General features: G+C 52.9%; 1 protein-coding gene across 6 annotated transcripts in view; it reads right to left on the bottom strand.

Annotated features, from left to right (window-relative positions):
* SEPTIN5 (septin 5) overlaps positions 1-13,163 on the bottom strand; it is a 42,729-nt gene that overhangs the window by 9,298 nt on the left and 20,268 nt on the right. The window contains exons 3-6 of one of the 6 annotated variants that reach the window (XM_032127567.1): positions 12,677-12,740; positions 1,280-1,376; positions 679-765; positions 15-138 (exon numbers count right to left, since the gene is read on the bottom strand). In XM_032127567.1, the coding sequence (XP_031983458.1) occupies positions 15-138; positions 679-765; positions 1,280-1,376; positions 12,677-12,691 (323 nt within the window). In that variant the 5' untranslated portion in view covers positions 12,692-12,740. Of the gene's footprint in view, positions 1-14; positions 139-678; positions 766-1,279; positions 1,377-5,750; positions 5,851-5,881; positions 6,206-6,324; positions 6,347-12,676; positions 12,741-13,163 lie in introns of those variants that run through there. The other 5 variants (XM_032127569.1, XM_032127564.1, XM_032127565.1 and 2 more) reach the window with 5 other exon arrangements.

The raw sequence follows: 13,163 nt of genomic DNA, 5'->3' as shown, positions 1-13,163 counted from the left end.
AGTGCCCTGCTCACCATTCAGTGTTGTTAACAGCATCTCCAAAGCCTGGTGTGTCCACTATGGTCAGCTTCAGCTTGACACCTTTCTCCTCAATGTCCACTGTGTGCTTGATGATCTCCACTGTCTGGTTGATCCTCTCTTTGAACAGGAGCACATGAATTAAAGCCAGGCAGTAATGCTGGGGGATCTCCACTGCACCCATGACCAGCCAGCTCCCCCTTATCACTGACACAGGGAGTAGCACAGGTTTAAAAAACCCCAGATCATGCTCTAAGGAGCTTCAAGGGGGTGGTGCTGCAGAAGGCCAGCAGACAGACTCCAAGAAGATACACAAATCACTGAAGTGCCAGTAGCCCAGCTGTTCTGAACATTTTGTCCGGTCACTGGGGAAGGGGAATTCCTATCACACTCCAGCATCCAAGAACAAAAGACAAATCTCAATATCCCATCCCAAAGGGCTAGTGCTGCTCTGCAGCCTCATCTTCCCTTCAAAGGGCAGAAGAGACCTACACCCAAACCCTTTTTGTTCAATACTAGTGCCTTTGCAGACACAAAGGAGAGCAGAGACACAAACAAGAGGGCTGGGTTCCAGCCAAGCTCGTAGCTGCTGCTGAAGCAAGGAACCAAAGTACTAGTCCTTAGGACAGTCCCATTCACCCCGCTTTGCCCCCAACTTACCCTCTGCATTGAGGAGCTTTCTGTCTTTGTAGAGGTCTGTCAGGAACAGGCTATTCACCAGCGTGGATTTGCCCAGACCCGACTCTCCTAATTGACAGAGCACAAAGGCGAGGAGGAAAAAGCAAGCAACATGACCCACTAATTGACTTACAAATGAAACTCTGAACAAGGCTTTGCATCCTGAGCCAGAGGAAGCGAGAGAGATGAGCTGTCAGGAGCTGTTTATTGGCACTGCATTTTTCCAGCAGTGGAAAGATTTTTGCTGCAAGATGTCTCAATCCTTGTACAAATGCGATCTCCCGGCTCCCCCATTCTCCCTCTCTTTCCCTTGGTCCTTGTTTGGCCCTGCCTTTACCACCCAGGGTGGTCACTGTTGAAGGTAAAGCTTGCTCGAGAGGGTTACAAGGGGTAAGGAGGGGCCCATTTCCTCCTGGGAGAACTGCCACAGGCTGGGGAGCAAAGCAAGGCCTGACACAAGGACCAGAACAGAGTGAGGAGAGGATCCAGGCGCTATGGAAGCACCTGAGGGAAGTGAGGAGAGCTGGTTCCCTCCACATATCCACCATGTGGCCCAGACACCTTCATTCACAGGCAGCCTCACCTGCAACCATCAGGGTGAAGTCGAAACCCTTCTTCACAGATTTCCGGTGGACCTGGTTCGGCAGAGTGGCAAAGCCCACGTACTGCTTCTCATGGTCCTGCAGGGCAGAGGTGGATGGCAGCAGGTCAGGGTGTGCCACCCCTTCTGCTTGAGCCTCACACAGTGACAGGGAGTTGGACTCAAAAAGCCCCTGGAGCAGAGCCAAGCACTGGAGGAGAGGCCGGTCCCTGCCCTAGCAGCAGTGCAGGGCGAGGCATACACCTCCTCTGGGCTCAGGGACTTGGCCCTTCCCACAGGTGTGCACAAAGGGACATCTCCCAGCAACAGCCCTGCTTGGCTGCTCTCCCAGCAGCTTCCCAGCACAGAGAGCACAAGGGAAAAGGCACAGCCCACCAATTCCACCAGAAAGCACATCCAGGGCTGCTGCTGACAGACAACCTTCTTAACTCTTTGCTTCTTCTGCACAGTCACAGGCTCCCTTCACAACAGGGTCACCAAATGCCACCTCTCCCCAGGTCATTTCCACACCCCTCCCTCCAGAGGCACGTGTGCTACATGATGGAGAGCTCTGTAATTAGCACCCTGGGGCTTGCACTGTCCTGAGCCATGTCTAGAGAAAGGTACAGTGGCTCAGCTTCTGCTTGACCTGAGAGGGGATTATTTCTTGCTGTGTCACAGACACTCCTGGCTGAATAAGAGGAAATCCTGAGTAATCTCTTGTGTTATTTCTGAAGAGACCAAAGTTCAAGGAGCATGGGAAGTGGAAGGATGTGGAAATACTGATAATAGAACTAAGATGATTTTGGTGAGGGTATTACATTTAGTATTACTGGAGTGTTACCTACCACCCAACCACCTCCCCAGACACAGCCTCTTGTCATTGAGCATTCTCTGACAGCACAAAATCCACAGGCATCCCACAAGCATGGCACATGCTCTGTACAAGCAACAAATGCCTGAGCTAGAGACATGATAGAGTTTGCTTTTCAACATGGCTGGATATAATCATACCACTGGGATTCACACCACAGACATATCCACGGAGCCAGGAGTTCCTCAAAATTGGCCCTAGCTCCTATTCCATGGATGTCTTCAAGCACACGACTCTCCTCATCCATTCTCCAGGCACAGTAGGGAACACATCTGTTCATAAGTTTAACTATCTCCATTCCTGAGCCGCACACTCAAAGAAATACAAAGTATGATCCAGGGTGTCGAGCTTAGGGCAGCGCTGACTTGCACCTATTTCCACACTGCAGGTGGGCAACGTTGCTCCCAAGCAAGTCTCTACAGTTACTAGTCCACCTGTGTGAGAATCCCTGGGCATCCTCAGTCAGACTGTGAAGTTCCAGTGGGGACATTGAGCAGGGAAGACAGAGAGTCTCCTCCTCCCAATTTATGGCTGCTCTGGAGCTGCCCGCTGAGATGGAAGAGATGTGGCTGACAGCCATTGTGGCCCAAGGATTCTGTTCTTTAGCACTGTCACTACCTTCCAGCCACTGAGGTTTGGTTTGGGTCTGAAACTTGGTCATTTTAGCCCTGAGTGACTGTCGGTTCTGATCTCCCTCACCTCCCATAGCTGAAGCAATGTTGTTTCACCACCCCACAGTCCAGAAAGGCAGGAAGAGACAGAGAAAATGAAATTAGAGAAATGGGAAGAATTAGAGAGTGCCCAAAGTGCTCCACTGGCAACTGGAATGACTGATCTAAAAGGCAGTGACATTCCAGGCAGCAGTGCAGCGAGCAGCAGTGAGACCCCCGGGTGATAAGTGGCAGCAAAGCAATGCCTGCCTGGGGGACACCACAAACTGCCACCCCAAGGGCTCAGTAAAGGGCAATGAGGTGTGCGAAGCAGAGTGAGAAACGTGATAACGGCAAGGTCACAAAAACAAGGAAGAAAAGACTGCTTCCAGCCTCTGTCCCTCAGTACCAGAGCTGTCTCCCAGCTACTTCACTTCCTGGTAAAACACATCCATGAGCACAGCCAAAGTGGACACATAACAGCCAACATCTCACAGTAAAATGTCCAGTGTTTCCCAGCAAGCACCACAAAACATACAGCATACTTCGTTTTTGTGCTTCTCCTGCCCTGATCTTTACCAGACTTTGGAAAGAGAAGGATCACCTTCTCTCCAGTGACTTGATGTGTGAAATAGTACTAGTAATGTGCTAATGAAACCATAGCTGAGGCGTGGGGTGTGTTTCTCTTGTTTTGTTTGGTTTTTAACCTAGATGACTAAGGGCTGACAGTGGAGACACTGGGGAGCTGTGCTCTGGTGCAACTCCACTTACTTCTGCCAGGTGTAACTGGCTGAACCTGATCTCTCATTTCTGCTCAGTCCAACCAAGAGAGCGTGGATTTGCTGTACCTCTGGTTGCCTCCCCACAGCTCCGTGGAATCACGATATCCAAAATGAGCAAATCCCAGCTGGTGCAGGACACTGCCCTTTACCCATGACTCATGCAGTCATTTCCCTCGCAGAAAGGAAGGTCAGTGCTGAGTGCAATACCAACAGAAGAGCTTCCCTCGCTATGGGAGGCAGCCAGACCTGTGAGGGGAAAAACCCTGTCCCCAGCCATGTCTCCCTCTGACCAGCCATGGACACACTGCAGAGCCCTGTCAAGGGTGAAGGCAAGAGATGCAAGTGGTACTTGTGAGGAGGGATCCCCTTCTTATAAGAGCCCTCTCTCAGGAACGGCAGCGTGGTCTCTGCACCAGCCTTGATTCATGGTTCTTCACATTTGCTTTGAGACGGTCAGCGTGTGCCCCTATCCCAGCCATATTTGGGCACTATGACAGGCACGTACCACCACCTTTGCCAGCATGGCAACATCAACATGGCCCTTAAGGGGCCCAAGTAGCCTCCTGAGCCTGGTGTGTGCCTTGCTCAAAGCTCTATACCACTCACCACCTCCAGGTACTATCTGGAGAGCAACCGTGCACGGAGTAGAGAGGCCTGGGAGGGCTATTGACAGAGACAGGCGGCTTTCTGGGTTATGAAAAGCTAAAATCCATTAATTAAATGAGAGGCTTGAATGGAAGGAGTTCCTAAATGTATCACAGCCCCCTCCCCATGCTCTTGACCCTCACAAGCCAGGTCCCATCAAGCTGACAAAAGCTGGGACAGCTGGTTCCTGCACTGCGCTTCCCTTGCCAGCTCCAGCTGTCGGGAAAGGGCCTCAGCCAGCCAAGCCAGCGGCACTCTGGCACAAGGAGCCCCTCTCCCACCGCCTGCTCCATGCTGCTGCCTTTGTTCCCACTGGCATCCCGCTACCACGTGCCTGGGAACGTGCCCTACACACCACCACTGAGGCCAGCAAGAGCTGTGGCCAGTCTTTGGGACCCTGTCACAAACCAAAGCACCCCAGGCCAAGCAAAACACACCCGTACTCTCCTTTGGCACATGCTTGCTGGTTCACCAGACATTACAGCAACATGTCACATCCTCACATCCCCTAATACCCAGCTGAGGCAGCCAGGGCTCCCTGGCAGCCAGTGTTCTCCCTGGGAGTTCAAGCCAAGCAACAAAGCCCTGGGTGGGTTCAAGCCCTGTTCCTGCTGGGGGCGTAGAAACATTCAGGATCTGTTGCACAGAGGAGAAGCTGTCCTGGTATTGAGGCATTCACAGGGCTGTCTGTACCTCCAAGACAGAGTACAGCCTCCATCACTGCTGTCCTTCCCAATTCTCTCCTCACATCTCTGGTGGATGTGCTGTTTAAACCAGCCCAGATCTCACGTGACTTCATCATTCATCCTGGGGATAAAAGGGGCCTTACTGGGTATATTCAAAAGGGCTAAAATTAAACATCATAAGACCAAAGTAAATTTGAAGACTAGTCCCTATCGAGGTCTGGAGCAAACCCCAGAAATGATGGAGCTGTGCTAGACCCTGGCGCATCTGCTTCTTCAGGGGGAAGGGGCCCTCTCGGTGTCACAGCATTCAGCACAAGCCACCCAGCTCCCTCCCAGGCAGCCCTTCCTCCAGCCTTTCCCCTGCGGCCAGGCACGGCCGGCCGCCACATCCGCGTCTGCACGAACCAGCACAGCCCAGCCCTGGAGGAGAGGCAGACCCTTTGCTTCCTTTCATTGCAGAAAGCTGCATAAAGTCATAACACAAACAGCCCCCGAGGCATCTGCCACGGACATCTGCTCCTCGGGCCTGGGGCTGAGCACAGGAGTATCGGCAAAACCACTCGCCCACCAGCATTTGCTGAAGAGAAGGAACCCGCCCAGCAAAGCACAGCATTAACACATTGTTAATTAACACAAATAGGACTGCGTGTGGGCACACATAGCGCTGACTCCTGCCCTGAGCCCCCCCAAGCCCGCACACGCCATTCAGCCAGGGAATCACTGCATCGCATAACCGCACAAAAGCGTCGCGCATCTCGCGGCTGCCCAGCGCGCCTCTCGGCCCTGCGCCCGCGGGGGCTGCTCCCCTCCTTTCTGTGCCCGCCGTCCCTCCCTTACCGGCGTCTTTCCGCTCCTCTGCTCCTCAGAGGTCTCATCTTGTGCTGCGCGCGTCTTCTCGGGCACCATCCTCCCCCCTCCTGTCCCCGCTGCTCCCCGGCTCGCGCAGTGCTATAAATACATCCCTGTACCTTCAGCTTGCCTGGGTGGCTTCGCTGTGCCTGCGTCCGGGGAGACAGCAGCCGCTCCACTAACCGCTCCTGAATAATGATCGAATCCATAACCGCGGCTGGCAGGACGGACGGACAGCCACCGCGGGCCAAAGGAAAAAACCCCAACCCATGTGTTCCCTCCCAGCCTTCGCTAAATCCATGCGGCAGCCCCCCCGCCTACGCGTGCACACACACGCAGGGCTGGCTCGGCTCGCCTCGGTGCCGAGGCGAGGCGAGGAGGAGAGGCGAGGAGAGGCGAGGAAAGGCGAGCAGGCTCCCAGGCAGCTGCCCGGGATTTCCTGCCTCCGCCTGTGCCGCGGGAGGAGCCTGCCAGCGAGGACAGGACAAAGGCCACGGCGGCCGCAGGCCAGAGGCGATGTCTCTCGCCCCGCCAGTGTCCCGCGGAGAGGCTGTGCACGTACCGGATGCTGTCCCTGCCATAAGTCTGACTCCGCGTGACAGATGGGCCTATTCAGCTGAAGGATTTCTTATATATCCTGCCTGACGCAGCCGAGACAAAGGTTTGCTGGAGGAAACCTGCTCTCAGCAAAAATGTGCTGCTTCTGGCTGTGTGGGTGAAGGTCTCAAGGGTCCGCAAAGCCCCCCAAAAGCAGGGTTTAAATATAACCCCCAGGTCCTAGTCCTGGTTGACGTGGATCTATCTCCACGTGGCGCAAGCTGATCTGTTGTCTAGTCCAGGCTCTACTGCAGCCTCATCTCTGAATCCAATTGGAATAGCAGCAGATGCATTCTGGATCTTACAGCAACCATTCAAGCTCTGAAGATGTTTCAGAATAAGGAAGTATCTGTGTGTTCATTAAGCAGACAAACCCAGCCCAGCAACAGCCCTTCACACCAAAAAAGTCGTTCAAATCTCAAGCCTGGGTTCCAAGCCTTTCTATGAAATACGCCTTCTAGCTCTTTTGTGCAGCCACAAAAACTGAACAGGAATTTATATAAAACAGACAAAAGCTGCTAATTTCATATAATCACACCATTCCAGAAACTGGGGGGTTAATACCACAGCATGTATAATGAAGTGACAGGAGATGACAGCACTGGTGGTGCTGGAGGAACCTGTCCCTTGCCCCACAGGTTCCTGAGCAGCTTTCTGCTCACCAATGGGAAGGACTCAGGCTACAGCCATACTCCTGCCTCGCTCTCTGTCAGAGTTCCTCCTGCTTCTCCAGGATCTGCAGGGCTCCAGCAGTGGCTCCACAGGGTGCCAGACCAGCAGGGCCTGCCCTGGTCACCTTGGGCCACAACCCAAGTACTCCAAGTCTGACTGACACCAGGTTCTGTTATAAGGTACTGAGTCACTACAAGGTCCAGTGGCCTGAAGTCTGGGAGCAGCTGTGAGTGTGGAAAGGTGAGAAGAGGGAAAAAAACCCCAATGTTTTACCTATGCTGCCATCCTACAAGCTGATAGGTAATGTCAGAAGTTGCAGGCACGAGGTCCTAAAGGCTGATGAAAATAAATGCAGAACTGGGAAACACTCCCAGAGCAGGAAAACTCCCGCCATACAACAGCTGTCATACCACATGCATGAAACCCTTCTCCAAACCACCCTGCTCCACCAGCAGCATCCTTAATTACACCCAATGAGTTTTGTTCCCAGTTGTTCCTGTGTGTAGCAGTCAAGCAGAAGGCCTGGACTGAGATCCAGGTGTGGCAGGAATTGCCACTGCTCAGAGCACGTCTCTGTTTGGCAGCTCTGCTCTCACTCTGGAGCATTGCTCCATTCCCCAGGGAGCTGACAGCCCTACATTGGTCAGCCAGCTCAGTGGTAGGTCAGGCCATACTCATGACACCTCTTCTTCCTCTCAGATTCACCTAATCCTTGCTTTCCAGGACTGGGGGACTCTCCCACCAGGGGCCGCAACTTGCACACGACTGAGGAGCAGTGACTGCACCACACTGCCTGCACTGGGCAGCAAAAGCAATGGCTTGTGGCACGCCCAAGGTGCATCCAAACCTTCTTAAGATAAAAGGAGGTTTCACCAGTCCTTCTACACCATAAACCACAATAGTTGCAAGCAAACCCTCTCCAACTCCCATGAATTCCCATGGCTTGGAAAACCCTTGTCTGAGGGCCACAGGCCATACGACCACCAACCACAAGCATCTTCTGAGGACACATGGAGACATGCTGTGTCCCCATGAGCCCACTGCACCAAATCAGAACATTCTTTTGAGCTGGGATCACGGATGAAGTCAACAATGATTTGGTTGCGACAAAACCACAGTGTTGTTCGTGGCCCCAGGAGCTGTGCTGACAGTGCAGAGAGGAACAAGGGACTACTGTCTCCTGAGTGCCTTGAGCTCTCACACATCACACATTCCCTCAGGATGGGCAGCCAGGGAGGAATTCCAGTCAGAAGACTAAGCCTGACAACTCAGAGAGCAGATTAGGAGAAGAAAAAAAGAGTGTATCTTGGCTACAGAGATCATCTTAAGGCTGAGTGGCCAATGCTATGGCTTCCAAAATACTAAAGGATCGTCGACTGGTCCCAGACTCAGCCTCTCCTGTCCCTCCTAGAGATGCTCATCTTTCATCCTCAGAGTCACCAAACCATAAATGACAGACTCATTTGTGTCCTTCAGATGTGCCACGTGACACACCCAGAGCTGCTGGCTCAGGCTGGTCTGTGTCCGAACTTCCCAAAGACAGCCAAGCCAATCTCGTTTTGCCCCTGTCCTTTCTGATCACACTCCTCTGTCCACACAGCTCCTAGAAATGCCCAGTGTAAATCCTGGCCTGCTCCTCCAAACAGAAATCGGATGTACACCGTCCTTAAAAGAAGAAAAGCAGCACACAGGACATCTCATGTGCAGTGTGCAGCAGAGCTCAGCAGGGAAGATCTTGGCACTTCCAAGATCTAGAGCAAATCCAAAGTGTTTTCTTCCACTGGCACCTCTAAGCTCCTCTCCAGGCAGGCACCCGCAACAGCGGCTCGGGGGTCAAACTGGCTGCAGGATCCAGGTTTCTGAGTGTCAGAGCAGAGCTCTGCCCAGCCCCAACCTGCCAAACAGTCACCGAGGGCAACACAGGCTTGGGGTGCACCAAGTCCTTCCCACATCACAGACCAGCTCTTCTTTGTCAAACTGTGACAGCAGAGAAGTCCCCCACCTGCAGGGGAGCTGTTTTCTGGCAGAGATGCTATGGCCTAAGGACTGCAGTGCTCAGGCTCCATCCTTGGTGAACAACCAGGAGCATGTCATGGAAGGAAAAATCTTCATCCTGATCCAGACAGACACTCTTGAGCAGCACAGAGCCAGGCAACAGGGTCCCACAAGGGATGCACCCAGCCAGCCTGGCCTGCATGGAAGAGTGGTGAAACTGCATATCCGTGGCTTGGCAGGGTCAGCACAGTCATGTAATAACAGCATTTATGCCTTTTCCTCTGAAGCAAACTAAGCTACTTTCAGAATTCCCCACAGAAGGGAAATTTTCTTCCTGGCTGTTTTCTAGGACGAAGGGAAGGGCAGTTCCAGAGAAGCTCTTTGCTCAAGCTGAACAGGAACAGCAGCAGGCAGCAAAACCCATTCCCAGCTTGGACCAGGGCAATGGAAGCTGAGGAACAGCAGATATCCTCCATGCAGGTGCATGGCTGGGAACCTCCAGGGCTTAGTTACCACCTTCTTCTCCTGCTGCCTCCTCTCCCACTATAAGGAACATCAGTGCTGACTTCAGACAGATGAATCTCACAGTTATTGCAAGGTCTGAACTCCGCTGCTCCATCACCAGCAGAGCTGCACACTCACCGTGAGGCTCCTGCTGACCTGATCCAAGGGAAAAAGCCTTGCTGATCTAAACTCTGATGAATAATTTAACCTCGAACTTGTGAGCAAGGCTTCATGTAAGCGGCTTCTGGGAGCATCAGAGCCCCAATGCTTTAGCCAGGCTTCATCCTGTGATGCTCAGGAAAAAGCAAGATACCAGACGAGAAATGCAGAAATCCCAATGCACAGGATTAATCCCCTGTATGTTCAGTGCCACAAACACAATCTGCACAGCAGCCAGATATCATATTTTCTTTTACCTATCCCACAGGTCAAACTTTAATTTCCGCTCAAGGATCACTGCTGCTTTGTCACATAATCCCTCCAGAAAGCTATCAAATTCCATTTCAAAGGTTTATTTAGGCTCCCTGCTTCCACTTGAAGTGCCTCGTGCTTCCCAAGAAGCACTGTGTGACTCATGCCATGCCTCCACTTCCAGCTCTTAAAAAGGAGCGACGACCGTAATTTGCCTCTTGCTTGTTTAAACTCGTGATTTGCTCTGGAGCGAGTTCACAGCACTTCTCACACCCAGCTCCTCATTTAGGGTAATTTGCACGATATAACAAACTGGGCAGACGTGGAGCTGGCTGGACGTCTTCCCGCAGCCCCTCGGTCGCTGCCCGGATCTCTTCCCGCAGCCCCTCGGTCGCTGCCCGCTGCCCTCCGCGGGACCAGCCGCCGTGCGGTTCCGGCGCGTTCCGCGCGAGGGAGAAGCCGGCCCGCGCAAGGGCCGTGTCCGAGCGGGGAGCGCCCAGGCGGCTTCCCCGGCCAGGGCCACACAGAAATCAACGCGCCGGTCAAACGAGCCGCCCTCGCTGCTTCCTCCGGTTGCGAACACATTCCTTAGCACAGGACAGAGGTTTCCAAATTTAGCCTGTTAAGACAGAAGGAGAAACCAGGTGGTGCAGCAAGGTCTGCGGCAGTCTCAGCACTACTGCTGCTCATCTCTCCCTCTGATTCATCCTCCAGCTCTGCAGCACAAATCAGGCTTAAATAGATGCTCGGCCTCTCATCTCAAAGGTACAGCTGGGAAAACCAGAGAGAGGCAGAGCAGAGCCCTGCCAGTCCTGGGAAGCCAAGAACAACGTTTGGGAGACAAACAGGTACACATTGCTCTGGGGCACAGAAGCTGGCTGGGCTGACAGCGGTTTGGTGGAAGAGGATGGAAAATATTGGTGATTTATCCTCTGAAATGGAAAGGCACTGCTTCTTCCAGCTCCCAGGTTCTCCATCCAAATGACAAGAACATCAGTTTTGGAAGTTCTTGATGCATGTTAACATACATGAATAGGAAAAGGTTGGGGACAGGATCCTACAGAAGGTGCAGTTTAAGTTACAGGTAGTGGTCCCAATCCTGCGATCCTTACTCACCGAGTAGTCCCTTTGAAATAGAGACGACTGCTCACGTGAGTAAGGGATGCAGGATCAGGCCTGTCTACCAAAGAGGCTGAATCCTGAACCGGAGAGGACATCACGGCCTCTGAGCATTGTCAGACACCCACGCCTGGCCCAGCAGGAGCTAATCCAACGGCATCACAGGGGAAGACAGTCCAGGCTGGGGCACCACACCTGCAAACAGCACACTCAGCAGAGACCATGGAGAGCAAGGCAGTGGACAAAAAAGATGCTCCACTCAAGCAGAAATTCTCCTGATTCATTCCCAGTTCACCCATCTCATGGATACTCCCAGGTCTGCAAGGAGATCTTTCTTAACCCTGCTGTCCTCCCAGCAGGCTCCTGAAAACCGAATTGGGAGAACAAAAGCCAACTGTCTTGGGTGAACTCCCAACCTCTATCTTCCAGCTACAATTAACATAACTTTAGGAGTAGCTGATGCCCACGAGAGAGGAGAATAAGCCCACTCAGCTCACCAAATAATTTTAAATTCCATTAATTAAGGGGGGAAAGGCAGCTCTCTAAAGCAACCTTCAGTTCTGGGAGGCACCCAAGGAGAGAAAAGCCAGCCTCAGACTGTGAGCAATAACCCCGAAAAGCTCTGCAGAACAAGGAGGTAGAGGTACCTTCTCCTTCCTAGTGGGTCTCCTGCAGGTCTCCCATCAAGCACTCAGAGGCCAAGGCTCCAGCCACACACCCTCCCTTCCCTGCTGTCAGCTGCCCCAGCACACTCAGTAACATGAAGCGGAGTCCTTGTGCATGTTGACATGGCAGAGGCACACAGGGACTTTCACCTTCCTTCCCTCCCTCACCCCTGGGCTTGCAGCCCCAGCCCACTTGACCGAGATGAGCCTGCTGAGAGGGAGCCAGGCACTCACCCTCCTCCCTTTGCACCAGCACAGCTCTGCCTGTGCTCCACCTCCATCTCCACACACCACAGCCATACCTGGCTGCGAAGTGCCATCCCTCGGAGCCTAGCATGGGCCAGTGTTCCTGGTGAAAGCAGCTGTGTGCCTTCCAGTCTCCCCTGGCTCGCTGTGATGTGTGCTGGACCATCTGCTATCCCAGAGGGGACCCCCAGGAGCCCATTTCCCAGCCCCGCCATAAAAACAGTCTGGGCAAACGTCACTGCCCACATCAGTCTGCCCAGGGCTGGGCCCTGTGTCGGGACTAGCATCTGTCTTTGCAGATGGATAATTAGATTCCGTTTCCATTTCCTTTCCCCTCCTGATGGTTTCTCTGGCTGGCAGTTCCCCCACAGCCCTGCACAATCCAGCAGCATTAGTCAGAGGAAAATTCTGCTCCCTTCCTCCCCAGGATGTTGTTCTTGGTTCAATATGAACAGCAGAATGAACTGCATGATGATTTGAGTGCTTCATTGCAGTAGCATTTGTCCTTTTCAGCCTGGCAAACACAGGCTTCCCTCCCATACCTTCACCCTGCCCCTTTTCCCCAGGCGTGATGTTGTTGGCCATTGGAAGCAATTAGCTAATCACCAGGAATAAGCAATCAGCTGGACTGAGGTTACAGCACACCTCCAATTTATGAGCAATTGTGCCAAACACTCCTTTTGGGCAGGGCCTAAAGAAGCGTACCTGATTCTCAGCCATGGTGTGAGATGCTCTCAGAAAAAGATCATAACACCCTCCTGCAGGAAACCTGAGAAAGAGATGGAGCAATGATGAAATTGGGGTAATTTAACACAGAGCTGTCTCTCAGAGCTCCCAGAGGAGGGGAGAATTGTGTGCCCAGATGAGGTATCCAAAGAGATCCTCACTGAGCGTACAAGATTGTCTGTCCTCCCCTGCCACTAAGAAGTGGCTTTCTGGGAAGCAGTACTGATACTGAAGCCCTGATGGTTGCACAAGCATCCCCAGGACTGCAGAGATGCACAGACACATCAGCTCCACCTGACAGAGAGGACTTATCCTGCTGGGATCCACAACTTTCCCACAGTTTTTCCCTCAGAGGAGATGTACAGACTGAAGTTTTCAGAGACAATCTGTCAATTCTGTCTTCTTGTACCCTGTGACATCCTGTGTTCTCCATGGGCAATGTCCTGAATCCATGCAGAGCACAGAC

Source organism: Corvus moneduloides, chromosome 18, assembly GCF_009650955.1.
Source record: "Corvus moneduloides isolate bCorMon1 chromosome 18, bCorMon1.pri, whole genome shotgun sequence".
NCBI lineage: Eukaryota > Metazoa > Chordata > Aves > Passeriformes > Corvidae > Corvus > Corvus moneduloides.
Note: the sequence above shows the minus strand (reverse complement) of the source record. Positions and strands in the feature narration are given on the sequence as shown.